The sequence below is a fragment of the Macaca thibetana genome, chromosome 18 (assembly GCF_024542745.1).
Source record: "Macaca thibetana thibetana isolate TM-01 chromosome 18, ASM2454274v1, whole genome shotgun sequence".
Lineage (NCBI taxonomy): Eukaryota > Metazoa > Chordata > Mammalia > Primates > Cercopithecidae > Macaca > Macaca thibetana.
Genome location: NC_065595.1, coordinates 44,614,694 through 44,629,952, shown reverse-complemented (window position 1 = coordinate 44,629,952; position 15,259 = coordinate 44,614,694). Strand labels below are relative to the sequence as shown.

General features: G+C 40.8%; 2 protein-coding genes across 3 annotated transcripts in view; one reads left to right on the top strand and one right to left on the bottom strand.

Moving 5' to 3' along the window:
• RPRD1A (regulation of nuclear pre-mRNA domain containing 1A) overlaps positions 1 to 15,259 on the bottom strand; it is a 711,886-nt gene that overhangs the window by 123,575 nt on the left and 573,052 nt on the right. The window lies entirely within an intron of this gene.
• The window catches only part of ELP2 (elongator acetyltransferase complex subunit 2), a 41,168-nt gene continuing 26,371 nt past the window's right edge, over positions 463 to 15,259 (top strand). For both annotated transcript variants that reach the window (XM_050767207.1, XM_050767208.1), the window contains exons 1-8: positions 463 to 725; positions 4,218 to 4,296; positions 7,276 to 7,346; positions 9,262 to 9,418; positions 9,783 to 9,860; positions 12,793 to 12,857; positions 13,936 to 14,002; positions 14,487 to 14,627. In XM_050767207.1, coding sequence (XP_050623164.1) covers positions 588 to 725; positions 4,218 to 4,296; positions 7,276 to 7,346; positions 9,262 to 9,418; positions 9,783 to 9,860; positions 12,793 to 12,857; positions 13,936 to 14,002; positions 14,487 to 14,627 — 796 coding nt within the window. In that variant the 5' untranslated portion in view covers positions 463 to 587. The remainder of the gene's footprint in view (positions 726 to 4,217; positions 4,297 to 7,275; positions 7,347 to 9,261; positions 9,419 to 9,782; positions 9,861 to 12,792; positions 12,858 to 13,935; positions 14,003 to 14,486; positions 14,628 to 15,259) is intronic.

Sequence of the window (15,259 nt, the reverse complement as noted above, 5' to 3'; positions counted from 1 at the left end):
AATTACCGCCGCGCGCAGCGCCGCGGGGAACCACCGCCCCCTTCGGCCAGGAGTGCGGGGCATGCGCAGTGCGACCCCGGAACCCGGCTCCGCAGACGGATCCGCTTTTCCGCGTGTTCGCCGACTCCGCGGGGGCGTGGCGCGGCCTAGCGCACTCTGAGCAGCTGGGGGGTCGTTTCCTCCAGGCCTTACTCGGTAGCCAGGGGCCCCGCGGCCAGCTGTGGCCGCTGCTGGGAGCCGGGTCATAAGGGGTAGCGGGATGTTTCTGATGCTGCTCTGGCACATGAGTCCCGGGTCCTTCAGGGAGGGTCCCGAGCCACTCGGGTTTCGCTCTTGGGACAAAGGCCTGGCTCGTGCGCGGGGCGGGGCCACGGCCCCAGAAGAGAGCTAGCAGAGCGGCGGCTTTGCACAGGGGTTCAAGAGTGTGGTGGAGCCAGAGGGCCGCAGGGGGGCGGGGCTGCCTTCGTCTGGCCCTCGGCTGCCTGCGAAACGCGGACCGGGTGATGCCCCAGGAGAAACCACTCTAGTAGTTCCGCTCGGAGGGCGGAAGTGCGCGTCTCAGTGTGTGCGGCTGACCAGTTAGCGACATGGTGGCGCCCGTGCTGGAGACTTCTCACGTGTTTTGCTGTCCAAACCGTGTGCGGGGAGTCCTGAACTGGAGCTCTGGGCCCAGAGGACTTCTGGCCTTTGGCACGTCCTGCTCCGTGGTGCTCTATGACCCCGTGGTAAGAGGTCGCTGGACCCCTGGCCCTTGTGCTTTTGAGGTTGAACCTGTGGACGTGCACCGGGCGCGCTGTAGTTGCCGCCCCAGACCTAGGAGGCGAGTCGGGTCGTCTCAGGGGAGCGGGGTTTGGGCTCAGTCTCCAGTGGACCTGTCGGACTCGCTCCTCGCCCCTCACCCTTCGCCGTCTCACGCGTGGCGTCATCCTAGGGTCATTGCTGCCTATCACCTGCCAGTAACTTGTTAGTCGCAGACAGAAACCCTAATGATGAGAATCTTACCTGAAGCCTTCTTTGGGGAACTGTAGTACCGTTAATCAATTTGGGTTTTAAAACAATTGAAATTTATATGTAAATTAAAACCATCATCCCACAGGTGCGATCTCATTTCTGTGTTTCCTTCAGTTTTGGTTCATGAACTTTTGTTGTATTGAATTTCAAGGAAATGTTACCTGTGTTTTAGCTACGGGAATGAACATTTTAGAGAAAGTGATAGTTTGGGGGAAAGATCATAGGGGATGGGGATCCTAAGCCCTGGTTAGAAGGCGGGACTTTCCTCGACTTCACCCAGTCGATTATTTTCTTGGCGCTTTCCTTACCATATTTCTCCAGTGAATAGTTTTTGTATCCTCCCCAGAATTCATTGTAACCCCATTCCCACTGGCTAATTTAGGTCGATACAGTTAGTCTTGCATCTCAAAAGGAGGCTCAGTATAAAAAATAAAATGTTGAAAATTAAAATACAATGTAGGAGATGGCTATATGTATTTCTGATCATACTGCTTTATTGATTTGATTAAAAATTTCATTATTGGCCAGGAGCGTGTCTCATGTCTGTAATCCTGGCACTTTGGGAGGCAGAAGTGGGAGCATTGCTTGAGTCCAGGAGTTCGAGACCAGTTTAGGCAACAGAGCGAGACCCCCAGTCTACAAAAAGTTAAAAAAAAAAAAAAAATAGCTGGGTGTGGTGGCGTGCGCCTATAGTCCCAGCTACTCGGGAGGTTGAAGTGAGAGGATCGCTTGAGCTCAGGAGTTTGAGGCTGCAGCGGAGTGGGATCGCACCACCGGACTCCAGCCTGGGCCAGACCCTATCTCAAAAAAAAAAAATTATTCTCACACCCTTTGCAGATTCAAATATATATATGAAATATTTTTATCCACATTACCCCATCTTGAGCTTGCTTGCCTCTTCCTGGTTTTTGTTTCTTGTTATTTGCATACTTGAATGGCAAGAGAAAGTGCAAAAAACAAGGGTAAACTTTAAAAGGACCATGAGGCAAGGACTGGCTGTAGAATGGGAGAGACCACAGCAGGCTCTCCATCATCTCCCACAGCGTCTCCTCATCCAGCACCGTGAGCGCGGAGCCTTGCGGCATTGCGGCACAGTTCCGCCATGGCTGGGCACTGGGAGGACCCTAGGAGGGCGGCTCTGGGGGTGGAGTTGTCAGGGAAGCAGGAGCCCGGGAGAGCCAGGGTGACACCATTTTAAAATCAACTCCGTCGTAAAATTAGCAAGGCACACTCTTTGCCAGTCAACCCACGGTCCTGAGATGTTTACGGCAGAGGAAGCAGCTTGGTAACGCCTGCAAGGACAAACTCCCACAACGAAAAATGTCCAGATGCCCAGATATCACAGGACAAGATCTGCTTTTAAGATGATTATACTCATGCTTTGATGTACTTACACACTGAAATGAAATTCTGATTCAGCTGTAGAATCCCATCTTTTTGCAGCAGTTGAATGGATTTGTTCCCATGTATTCCATCAGATTTTAAATCATAACCTGGTGGCTGAGCTAGTGAATTTTAGCCTATTGACAAAGAAGTGTTGAGCCTAAAAAGTACTTTGTCCTGTTAAATATTTGCTGGTTGGGCTTTTTTTTTTTTTTTTTTTTTTTTTTGGAGTGTAGTGACACAATCTCTGCTCAGTGCAACCTGCAACTTTCACCTCCCAAAATCAAGTGATTCTTGTGCCTCAGCCTCCCTAGTAGCAGGGATTACAGGTGTGCACCACCACACCTGGCCAATTTTTGTGGTTTTTTTTTTTTTTTTTTTTTTTTTTTTTTTTTTGAGACGGAGTCTTGCTCTGTAGCCCGGGCTGGAGTGCAGTGGCCGGATCTCAGCTCACTGCAAGCTCCGCCTCCCGGGTTTAGGCCATTCTCCTGCCTCAGCCTCCGGAGTAGCTGGGACTACAGGCGCCCGCCACCTCGCCCGGCTGGTTTTTTGTATTTTTAGTAGAAACGGGGTTTCACGGTGTTAGCCAGGATGGTCTCGATCTCCTGACCTCGTGATCCGCCCGTCTCGGCCTCCCAAAGTGCTGGGATTACAGGCTTGAGCCACCGCGCCCGGCCCAATTTTTGTGTTTTTAGTAGAGACGGGTTTTACCACATTGGCCAGGCTGGTCTCAAACTCCAGGCCTCCCAAAGTGCTGGGATTAAAGGCATGAGCCACCGCACCTGGCCTCGATTGAACTTTTAAGTAAATATGGGAATAAAAGCATGTCAAATGCTAAAATAAAGTTTTGGGAATGATGCTCATTCAGCAAATCTTCGACAACCATCTGTGGGTTGGCCCTGGGCTGAGTGATGATGACACAAGGTAATGAGTGGTAACTTGTGGCCACCAAGAAATTCTCAGTCTAGTGGGAGAGACAGTGAAATACAGTAAATTCCTTTCCAGCCTCAAATAACCTATATGTAAAATATATTAGTTTATGCACATTTGCCTTTTTCTTAGCCATGAGAATTCTAGTTGGTATATAAGCAGATAACAAAGCCATTGCCATTGACAACAGGTAGAGAAAGGGGCTGTAAAGAGGAAGGTGCGGTAGTCACAGTTAAAATCTTTAGTGATGTGTGAAGTATGAGAGCTCCAAGTGTGGGGTGAGGTTGGTGAAAGCAACCTGTTGAGGATCTGTGGGGAGCCTGGCAATAGGCCCTGTAGGAATCTGATGTGTGAGGACTTTAGTAGTTGTGGCCTTGTGACATTGTGCCACTGGGTCTGAAAAACCCACCATCTCATTGACCATGGCATGCAAAGTGAACTGTGCTTGTACCCATTAATCACAGATTCCTCTATTGAAGGGCTTTTTTTTTTTTTGTCAGAGAAACCCTAAGATTGGTGCAAGCATAGTAGGCCTACTTCCACAAGGAAGCAGCTACTTGTCTAGCTTGGTGTGTCAGGACAGGCTGCCCAGGTGAGAGGGATTGGGCATTGTAGGAGAGTGAGCAAAAGCAGGTGGATGCAGACCCAAGAGTTCAGTGTAATGGGAGTACAGAATGCTGGGAATGTGGAGTCTCAAGAAAGGCAGGACTGATTTAGAGGAGTGGATAACTTAAGCCATGGTTAAAAGTTTATGGATTGAAGAAGGCAAATCTGTTTGATGTAATCCTGATGTTTTTACTAGTATCGAAAACACTGAAATCTGTTTTTACTTACTTATTAATTTTTCTGTGGGATAAATTCCAGTTTACTAACTGGTATTTTCTTCTTTAAAGAAAAGGGTTGTTGTTACCAACCTGAATGGTCACACTGCCCGAGTCAATTGCATACAGTGGATTTGTAAACAGGATGGCTGTAAGTATTAACCAGATTGTTAAAGTTGATCTCAATTGCTTTCTGATAAAGTATGGTTAGCTATTTTTTTCTCATCACTTCTCTTAATTTAGCATCACCTTATATGATGTTATACAATTGGAGAAACAGAAGAAAAATGGTATTCTCAGTGAGAAATCTGAACTGTATTTTTACTTCGTAGCAGTTGAAGCTTGGATTATACAGCAGTGCTTAGGATGAGGTTAGTGCAGCCCTAGACTTGGGCAGGATCCCGTCCCACTTCCCCAGTTGCCCATAACCTTTGTTAAAAAACTTGTAAGCAGGGCCTAGACTGAGGCTATGTTTCAGAGACTTGGTTTCTTGGTCTGTTTCTGCCATAAACAAGCTATTGCTTTTTCTTTTTATTCTTTTTTCTTTTATTTATTTAAAATTTTAGATTTTTTTTTTGCCAACTGGTTGGAGACGAGAATATTTATTTTTTTTAGAGACAGGATCTCACTTGTTGCCCAAGCTGGAATGCAGTGGCTCCATCAGAGTTCCCTGCAATAGCTGGGACCACAAGTGTGTGGCACCATACCTCTCTAGGTTTTTAGTTTTTTTTTTTTTTTTTTTTTGAGACGAAGTCTCACTCTGTCCCCCAGGCTAGAGTGCAGTGGCGCGATCTCGGCTAACTGCAAGCTCCACCTCCCGGGTTCACACCATTCTCCCTCCTTGCTGTGTAGCCCAGGCTTGTCTCATACCCCTAACCTCAAGCAGTCTTCCCTCCTTAGCCTCCCAAAGTGCTGGGATTATAGGATGAGCTACTATACCCAGCCAGCTATTGCTTTTTTAGGCAAGACATTACATCTCTACTGACCCTAGTTTGCCCATCTGAAATAATAACATCTGAAACGTAAAAGATCAGACTAGATCAAGAGTGTCTTAGAGGTTTGTAAGACCTATGAGATCAAATTATTTTCATAATGATATCAAGAAGTTATTCACAGTATTCATTCTTATTCTGTCATGAATGTACAGTGTTTTCCAGCAGCCACATGATGTATGATACTGCAGCAGATTAAATACAGAAGCAGATAGGAAAATCCAGCTATATTCTAATAAAATCATATGTTAAAGAGATTTGTAGGAGTGTAAAATAGTTCCTCTCTTTCATTAAGTTTTTGTTTTGGAAACCATTGGGGTTTTTCCCCATCAAAATGTTATATATGTTCACACATCATGGAACCCTAAGTAAATGGTTAAATACATATTTTTCGTATTTCTCAGTTTTAATTTCTAATGTGGTTAATATTGGTACATATGGTTCATATAATCAAAAGCTTTTTGGGGTCCTCAAAAATTGTAAGACTGTAAAGGAATTCTAAGACCAACAGTTTTGAAAATTTCTGGGCAAGATTATCTTCAGGTCTCTTCCCTCTCTTAAGATTCTGACTCCAGAATTTTCAGTTAAAATATTGGTTGCCTTTAGATGGTGCTCTCAAAATCCTATGATATTTCTTTAGTTGCTTTAAATATACCTACTGCAGTGTAGTTATGGGTTCTGAATTAGTTTTATTTTTCATTCCACACTCATTTGAGGGCATTTTGAGCCAGGCACAAATACAAAGTTTTCTGAATTATTAAGACTTTGCTATGATTTTATAAATGATGTTTAAAAAAGTTTAATAAGCTACTTATTTCATTTGGTTCTGTAGGATTAGTCACGTGTTAGGTCAATAAAAATCATTAAATGGTACAAGGGATGACTGTTAGTGTGGATAATAAAACATAATTGCAATTATATTAATTGCCACCAGATAACATCAAAGACTGACTCTCAGAATAGGAATTTGTTATAAAATATTAATTTAGGCTTGTATGTTTTATCTTCCTTTTAAAAGTGAGGTTACATAAAATGAATTGCTTGTGTATTACTGTAATCTATAACTATTATGATTGATTTCCTTTAATTGAACTGTCAGATAATGCAGATAGCCTTTCCAACCATTTGTCAGTGATATATAAAATTTTAATATCATTTGGTATTTTTAATATGTCTGAATTTTAACATTACTTTTATGTATAGACATTCTTAAAATCATATAGTTAGTTAAGTGGCTTAATTACTGTGACGCATGAAGTTGAGGCCCATGATCACAGTTGGCTGGCAGCAGAGTTAGGACATGAACCTGGGCCTTCTGAGTTCAAATCTAATGCTCTTTAGTCCAGCTGCTTCCCTGAAACAAATAAAAAGAAAATCCAAACCCAAATTAGGTTATTTACCCCTTTTTTTGGGTACTACTTTTTCTTCTGTTATCACTGAGAAGTTGCAAGTGTTTAAAAGATCTATTTTGAAGTAGGTCTCTAATTTCAACAATAAGTCATATTCTTGGTAGTAGCACCTGACTACAATGTTTCATATAATGTTCTTGCCAAGAGTGTTTAGCCTGTATCTAATCATGAGGAAACAATCAAACAGATTGAGGGACATTCTGCAAAATAACTGCTGGCTACTATCATTGTCACAAAATTGAGGGGGACTAGGAAACTATTCTAGATAAAAGGAGACTAAAAAGGTGTGATATCCAGACATTCAGTGTATTTCTTTAGATTCTGAATCCCAAACAAAAATAGTTTTGAAAGGCATTCCTGAGACAATTAGGACATTTTAATATGGACAGTATATTATATAATAATACTTATCAATGTTAGAATTTTTGAATGTGATAATTGTATTGAGGTAATATAGGAGAATATTTTCGTCCTTAGGAGATGTATGGTCTTTGAGGATCAGAGATCACAGTGTCTGCCACTTACATTTAAGTAGTTTGCCTCCTAAAAAGTGTGTATGTGTACGTATATAGAGGAAGAGTAAGATATTAAGCAAATATGGCAAAATGTTACCAGTTTGTGAATCTAGGTAGAGGGTACAGGGGTATTGTTTTTTGGTGTAGCTTGGAAATTTTAAAAAATTGCAGAAAAAATGAATAAAGATATTTACTGAGATATAATTTTTTTCAGCCCCTTCTACTGAATTAGTTTCTGGAGGATCTGATAATCAAGTGATTCACTGGGAAATAGAGGCTAATCAGGTGGGTAGACATGTTTATAATCATAAGAAATGACTTTTTTTGTTTGTTTGTTTTTTAAGAGGTAGAGTCTCACTCTGTCACCCAGGCTGACGTGCAGTTGTGCAATCGTAGCTCACCTCAGCCTGCTAAGTAGCTGGGACTACAGGTGCCTGACACCATGCCTGGCTGATTTTTGCGTGTGTGTGTGTTTTTTGTTTTTTGTTTTGTAGAGATGGGGTCTTACTTTGTTGCCCAGGCTGGTCTCAGAAGTGACTTTTATGTTTACTTTTATTTTTAATTTTTTTCTTCAACTGTGTTGTTCTTTTATGAAGTTAATCTTGCTCATCAGCAACACAAATGCTGTGTCTTTTGTACTACACAGGCCCCGTACCCTTTGCTCTGATTTCTACTCCCATATTTGTATGCTGTTAACTGTCTCTGTGAATTTCCTGTCATTTTGGAATAATTTTCAAACTATTCTTACTTGGGCTGATCTGTTTTCAATGCTTGTGGCATACGAATATAGATTTACAAGACTCTCCTCAGTGCCACCCCACCCTTCTGTCTTGTTATGTTTTTAAAAATTCTCTGATTAAGCTATAACTGTGCTTAAAGATGTGAAATGAGTGTTTTCAATAGATTTAATTTTTTTAGGGGGTAATGTCAGACTTGTTTAAAAAAAAAGATTATAAATACGAAAAGTACAAAGAAGGAAAAACCTATACAAAATCTGAGCAGAGTGAACTTTCTGAAGAATGTCATTCCACGTCTCTAGTTATATGTGTATAATTATGCATAACAGAAATTATATTGTATCCGAGGATTTTTTAAGCGTTTTTGAGGTGAGATCTGGCTGTGTTGCCCAGGCTGGAGTGCAGTGGCTGTTCATAGGTAAGATGATAGTGCACTATAGCCAAGGACTCCTGGACTCAGGTGATACTCCTACCTCAGCCTCCCAAGTAACTGGGACTGCTGGCACACAGCACTGCACCTGGCTTAAGTGTTTTTTCCAAGAAGTCAAAGGCTAATCATTCTAAAGAAAGTTAGTGTACAGACCCTTATACATGAGTATTATGTGCACCTTCTTTGGTGGCAGAATTCTGTTTTAAGTATTAGAATTGGAAAAACAAATGAGGAGACATTTAAGGAACGCCACTATTTCAGCAGACAGTTTATAGAAGATGCCTTTTGAAAGAAGTGGTGGAATGTCACACATTTGAAACTTAAAAAAAGATGAACCCAAAACATCAGTAGAAGGGATGCCAGAGGGAATAATCTTGATGGCAAGTAGATAGACTTGATAAGCAAATGGGATTTCCCACTTCTCTTTGCTTTTTTTCTGTTTTGCAGTCCTACTTGAATTAGGCAAGTATCATGAGTAGATGCTAAAAGTACTTAGTACAAGTTTGATGGGGAATAGAATGTTTACTCAGTGCCAAAGTATACTCATATTACCACCAAAAAAAAAAAAAAAAAAAAAAAATTAACATCACAGTGAAGAAAACTGGCAGACAATACTTCTACTAAATATGAAGGTTAACATCACTAAAACTTGGACAGACTGAAACCATGTGCCTCCTGATGGGATGTGCTTATGTAGTAATGCTGTCAAAATGTATATTCTGAGTCTCTTCATAATGAAAATCACATAATCCAAAAAGAGGAACATTCCACAAAGTTGACCTATATTCTTCAGAATACCTATTATCTTCTCAGAGTAGATTCCTAGATATGAGATTGCTGTGTCACAGGGTGTTTACATTTTGTGTGTTGTTAACATGGTCAGACAGACTTCTTGAAAAGTTTTATTCTTTTCAACTTAGAGGACCTATTTTTGGCTCAGCCGTTTTATTGGCATCTTTATCCAATTAAATAAAGGTTAAAAAAAATCCTTTTTTTTTTTTCCACAACGCTTCTGTCATTCTCTCTGATTCAGCTTTTAAAAGCAGTCCATCTTCAAGGCCATGAAGGACCTGTTTATGCGGTGCATGCTGTTTACCAGAGGAGGACATCAGATCCTGCATTATGTACACTGATCGTTTCTGCAGCTGCAGATTCTGCTGTTCGACTTTGGTCTAAAAAGGGTTCAGAAGGTAGGTTTGGAGACATGATAATCCAGACAAACGAAATAATATTTAACAAATGAATGACGAGCAGAAGAGCATATATATATTTTTTTAAAACTTTCAAGCAACTTTAAAAATACTATAATTCTAATCTAAATTTTTCTTTTGCACTTATTTAAAATTCTCTATACCATAACTTTTTCATGTAAGTCATTTTGCTCTCTGTAACATTGTTAAAATTTGGCCATTTAACTTCACATGGTCAGTGGGGGCTCAGGATTGACTTCTCTCATCTCCCTTCTGCTACCTGGGGCTGTGATGATGCTATCCAACCTGTCTAGTTGGATAAGCTCTGAGGTAGTTGTTCATTGTGTTTTTTATTATTTCTTAGTAACGTGCCTTCAGACTTTAAACTTTGGAAATGGATTTGCTCTGGCTCTCTGCTTGTCTTTTTTGCCAAATACTGATGGTGAGTATCCTGTTAAGTATATATTAAAAGAGCAGTATATTTGCATATTGTCATATGATTAGAACCTAAAAGAAATGTATTGGGTCTTAATTTTGTATCTAAATGTTTCTGTGAAACAAGATGTGAATAACATACTTTTATCATAATATTCAAGTGATCTGAGTATAGAACATAAAGTTAAGGGCTTATTAGGATTTTGATAGCTATTGATAATTTAAGTGACTTACTATATACTTAAGAGTGATACTGTTAGTTATCAAATATACTGTGGATGTGTATGGATCTATGGACGTGTATGGAATGAGAGGAAAGTATCTCATTCTTTAGAAGGTGAAGGTCTGGGGTAAGTTGAAAAAGTTTTGAATGAGGCTGGGCGTGGTGGCTCAAGCCTGTAATCCCAGCACTTTGGGAGGCCGAGGCGGGCGGATCACAAGGTCAGGAGATCGAGACCACAGTGAAACCCCGTCTCTACTAAAAATACAAAAAATTAGCCAGGCGCGGTGGCGGGCGCCTGTAGTCCCAGCTACTCAGGAGGCTGAGGCAGGAGAATGGCGGGAACCCGGGAGGCGGAGCTTGCAGTGAGCCGAGATCGCGCCACTGCACTCCAGCCTGGGCAACAGCGTGAGACTCCGTCTCAAAAAAAAAAAAAAAAAAAAAAAAAAAGTTTTGAATGAAGGTGACATATGAGCATTTCTCTCAGAATGATGGCCCCTTCACATCCCGCATAATGACATTTTGCCCAAGACCATTTAAAATCTGCAAACAGAAAAATTTCCCTTTTGCTGTGAAACCTATCTGTACTTATCTTTGAGTATCTTCTACAAAGATAATAGCCAGTGTGAGTGAGTCAGCCTCTTTGCCTCCACAGTTACCTGGAAGACAGGCCAGGTGAAAAGAGGCAGGGCCTGGAAGCCACCAGCCTCTCTCGCCCTCTGTAGCAGGAGCTGCAACTCCATGGTTTCATGTTATGTTCCATTTTGTGCAAGGCTCTGTAGAAGGGGAAGCTGCACACATTCTGGCATCATAACAGAATTTCATTTCTTCCATCTGCATTCAGGCCAAGTAACTGGAGTTTTGTTTTTATTGTTTTTCTTTTTCTTTTTTTTGTAGTTGATCTAAAGTAAGAAAATCTTTGAAAAACACACTTGGTGGCAAGGCATGTCCTTAGAGAAAGTCTCTACTATATCTAGCAGAATCATCAGGGCTGCCCTTTGGCAATGCAAATTATTAATGATTTTTTATCTTATTAAAATAATTTTTTTTTTTTTTTTTTTTTTTTGAGACGGAGTCTCGCTCTGTCGCCCAGGCTGGAGTGCTGTGGCCGGATCTCAGCTCACTGCAAGCTCCGCCTCCCGGGTTTACGCCATTCTCCTGCCTCAGCCTCCAGAGTAGCTGGGACTACAGGCGCCCGCCACCTCGCCCGGCTAGTTTTTTGTATTTTTTAGTAGAGACGGGGTTTCACCGTGTTAGCCAGTATGGTCTTGATCTCCTGACCTTGTGATCCGCCCGTCTCGGCCTCCCAAAGTGCTGGGATTACAGGCTTGAGCCACCGCGCCCGGCCTTATTAAAATAATTTAACAGTCACATCTTTCATAGCTTTTTAAAATTTTTAAATTTAAAATTTATTTATTTTTTAGAGATAAGGTCTCATTTTGTCACTCAGGCTTGAGTGCAGTGGTGATCTATAGCTCACTGCAGCCTCAAACTCCTAGGCTCAGGTGATTTTCCCACCTCAGCCAAGTAGCTGGGACTACAAGCATGCTCCACTATACCCAGCTAATTTTTTTATTCTTGTAGAGACAGGGTCTGTTTATGTTGCCCAGTCTGGTCTTGGACTCCTGGCTTGAAGTGGTTCTCCTGTCTCAGCCTCCCAAAGTGCTGGGATCACAGACATGAACCACTGTGTCTGGATCCCCTTGCATAGCTTTTTAAATTTTTTATTTTATTTTTTTGACACAGGGTCTCATTCTGTTGCTCAGGTTGGAGTGCAGTGGTGCCATCACAGCTCACCTCAGCCCCCTGAGTAGCTGGGACTCCAAGCACATGCCACCATGCCTAATTGCCTTGTATAGCTTTTTAGCCACATGCTTAATTACGTGCTCTTTTATTTATTTTTATTTTTATTTCTATTTTTTGGGATGGAGTCTTGCTCCATTGCCCAGGCTGGAGTGCAGTGGTGCGATCTCGGCTCACTGCAATCTCTGCCTCCTGGGTTTAAGTAATTTTCCTGCTTCAGCCTCCCGAGTAACTGGGATTACAGGCATATGCCACCACGCCCAGATAATTTTTGTATTTTTGGTAGAGACGGTTTTGTCATGTTGGCCAGGCTAGTCTCAAATTCCTGACCTCAGGTGATCCGCCCACCTCAGCCTCCCAAAGGATCACGCCCTAGGATTACAGGCATGAGCGACTGCACTCAGCCTTTTATTTTGTTTTAAACAAAGTAAAACATAACATTTATTTTGTTTTAAACAAAATAAAACATAATTCAAACAAAACATAAGGTCCTCAAATTAACAAACATACCCTTAAATCTGTGTGCATTAGCCATGATGCTAGGGCTCATAGTAGCTGTTCATTATTTAGTTGTCTTAACAACCTTTCCTCTTGGTCTTCGGGCTGACATGGTGAAAATACTCTCTAGTTGCTCTCGAGCGTAATTTTCACTTCTATCATAAATGTCATAGAATGGAGAAAAGGACTGGATTCTTATTTAATAGTCATTATAATTACCAAGTAACCACTGAATAGATCATTTGAGTGTTCATTTTATTCCTGCAAACATTTATTGAGCATTTTCAATTATTCATATAGTGGTGTGGGAAATTGAAGTCAGGATTCTTTACCTAGCGCTTACAATCCAGTACAGCTGATAATCATAACATGTAGTGGAATAGGGAACTCACAGTGAAGCCTGTTTTTTTTTCCCCAGTACCAATATTAGCATGTGGCGATGATGATTGCAGAATTCACTTATTTGCTCAACAAAATGATCAGGTAATAATGTTTATTAAGAGGCTAGAATTATATTCTGCTTAGTTATATCTCAATACGGACTATATCCAGATTATAGAATTTTAGAGAATGTTCTAATCTAAACCAAAATAATCCAGTAGAATCTTTTTTTGATAGTCCTCTGTTAAGATGGTTGTCTACTCTGAACACCAAGTAACCACTGCCTTGATCATCAGGCTCAGAGTTGTTAGGGGGAAACAGGTCATTAGGTAGGGGAGGAGAGATGGAAGATGCTGTGGTAGTTGTTTTTCTCTTAAAAATTTAAACAAGTTACAACATACGTACAGTGAAGCATTCCTAGAAGTATTTATTTGCCCTTCTGAGCTTTACTTAGATTTTAAGTGATTAAACTAAAGGAGAGAAATTTAGAAAGGGATTGGTTAACTCTAAACTCATTTATTTAATAGTGAGGATACTTGTTTCTTTGCATTCTATAAGAAGGTTAAAAATGGTTGTGAAAGTTCAGCTATTCAACTTTTTTTTTTTTTTTGAGACAGAGTCTTGTTCTGTCTCCTGGGCTGGTGCAGTGGTGAGAACAGGCGTCACTGTAATCTTGACTTCCTAGGCTCAAGCAGCCCTCCTGCCTCAGCCTCCTGTGTAGTTGAGACCACAGGCATGTATCACCATGCCTGGCTAATTTTAAAATTTTTTGTAGACACAGGATCTCACTTTATTGCCCAGGCTGGTCTCAGTCTCCTGGCCTGAAGTGATAGTCCCACCTCCTCAGCCTCCCAAGGTATTAGGATTATAGATGTGAGCCACTGCCCAACCCACCTGTTTTTCTATATTATATCTACAGTATGTATCATTTTATATCATAAACATTTAAAATATTTGAGATTACAAATATTATATTATCTACTCAGAGGTGCTCCAGTTAGTGATTTAGATATCATGTGATGGGTTTTTCATTCCCAAAGGAATGCTTTTTCCTGTCTAATCAAATAGTGTTCTCAGTAAAAGAGCAATGCAGTAGGATTGTCTGAGACCAAATGATGTCACTGGTATACATGAAGATGTTAAATTCTTATAGCAAGCCCAATGATTTTTATCTTACTAGTTTCAGAAAGTGCTTTCTCTCTGTGGACATGAGGATTGGATTAGAGGAGTGGAATGGGCAGCCTTTGGTCAGTATGAAATTTTGCTAATGCACATACAGTGGGAACAAGTATGTGTTACTTCCAATAAAGCAGCCTTTTATGTTTTAATTTTTAAGTTTTCTTTGTATGTTATGTTTTTCTATTGTCCCAATTAGAAAGGAGGATGCTTATCCCTTCTGTTAATTGCTAGTTGGGTGGTAGATGATTAAATAAATTGATATTTATTAGATGACACTAGCTGTCTTGTTCACCTGCAGACCTTCTTGAAAAGTTCTTTGTAGAACTTAGTAGACTATATATGAGTATTACATGTTATAAACATGTATTAGCATTGTATGCATATTTTTCAATGTCACTAAAAATGAATATAGATCAAATGAATTGGAGGGTAAGGAAACAAAGTGTTTTTTTTGGGGGAAATTAGAAATATATATATTATAGAGAAAAAAGTCTTATACATAAACTTCACAATATGTTTTAAAATTAATATTTAATATTATTTTTTAATTAGGTAGAGATCTTTTCCTAGCAAGCTGTTCACAAGATTGCCTAATAAGAATATGGAAGCTGTATATAAAGTCAACATCTTCAGAAACTCAGGATGCCGATAACATAAGACTGAAAGAAAATACTTTTACCATAGAAAATGAAAGTGAGTAATAATGAAAATATCTGATAGAACAATACTTAGGTCTCTTAGTTGGTTGATTTTTTTTTTTCACCACCCACCTATGTGAAGGTTAGTTTTTCACAAGTGTTAGATTCCTAGATTCCTATTTCTTTTTTCTTTCTTTCTTTTTTTTTTTTTTTTGAGACAGAGTTTCGCTTCTTCCCCTAGGCTGGAGTGCAGTGGCGTGATCTTGGCTCACTGCGACCTCTGCCTCCCGGGTTTGAGCAATTCTCCTGCCTCAGCCTCCCAGGTAGCTGGGATTACAGGCACGCATCACCATGCCTAGCTAATTTTATTGTATTTTTAGTAGAAATGGGGTTTCACCATGTTAGCCAGTCTGGTCTTGAACTTCTGACCTCAGGTGATCTGCCTGCCTCAGCCTCCCAAAGTGCTGGGATTACAGGTGTGAGCCGCTGTGCCTGACCTCTTTTTGTTTTTTTTTGAGACATCCTACCCAGGCTGGAGTGCACTGGTATAATCACAGCTCACTGCAGCCTTGAACTCCTTGGCTCAAATGGCTTAGCTTCCTGAGTAGCGAGGACTACGCCATCACACCCAGCTAATTTTTAATTTTTTTTGTAGTGATGGAGTCTTGCTATGTTGCCCAGGCTGTT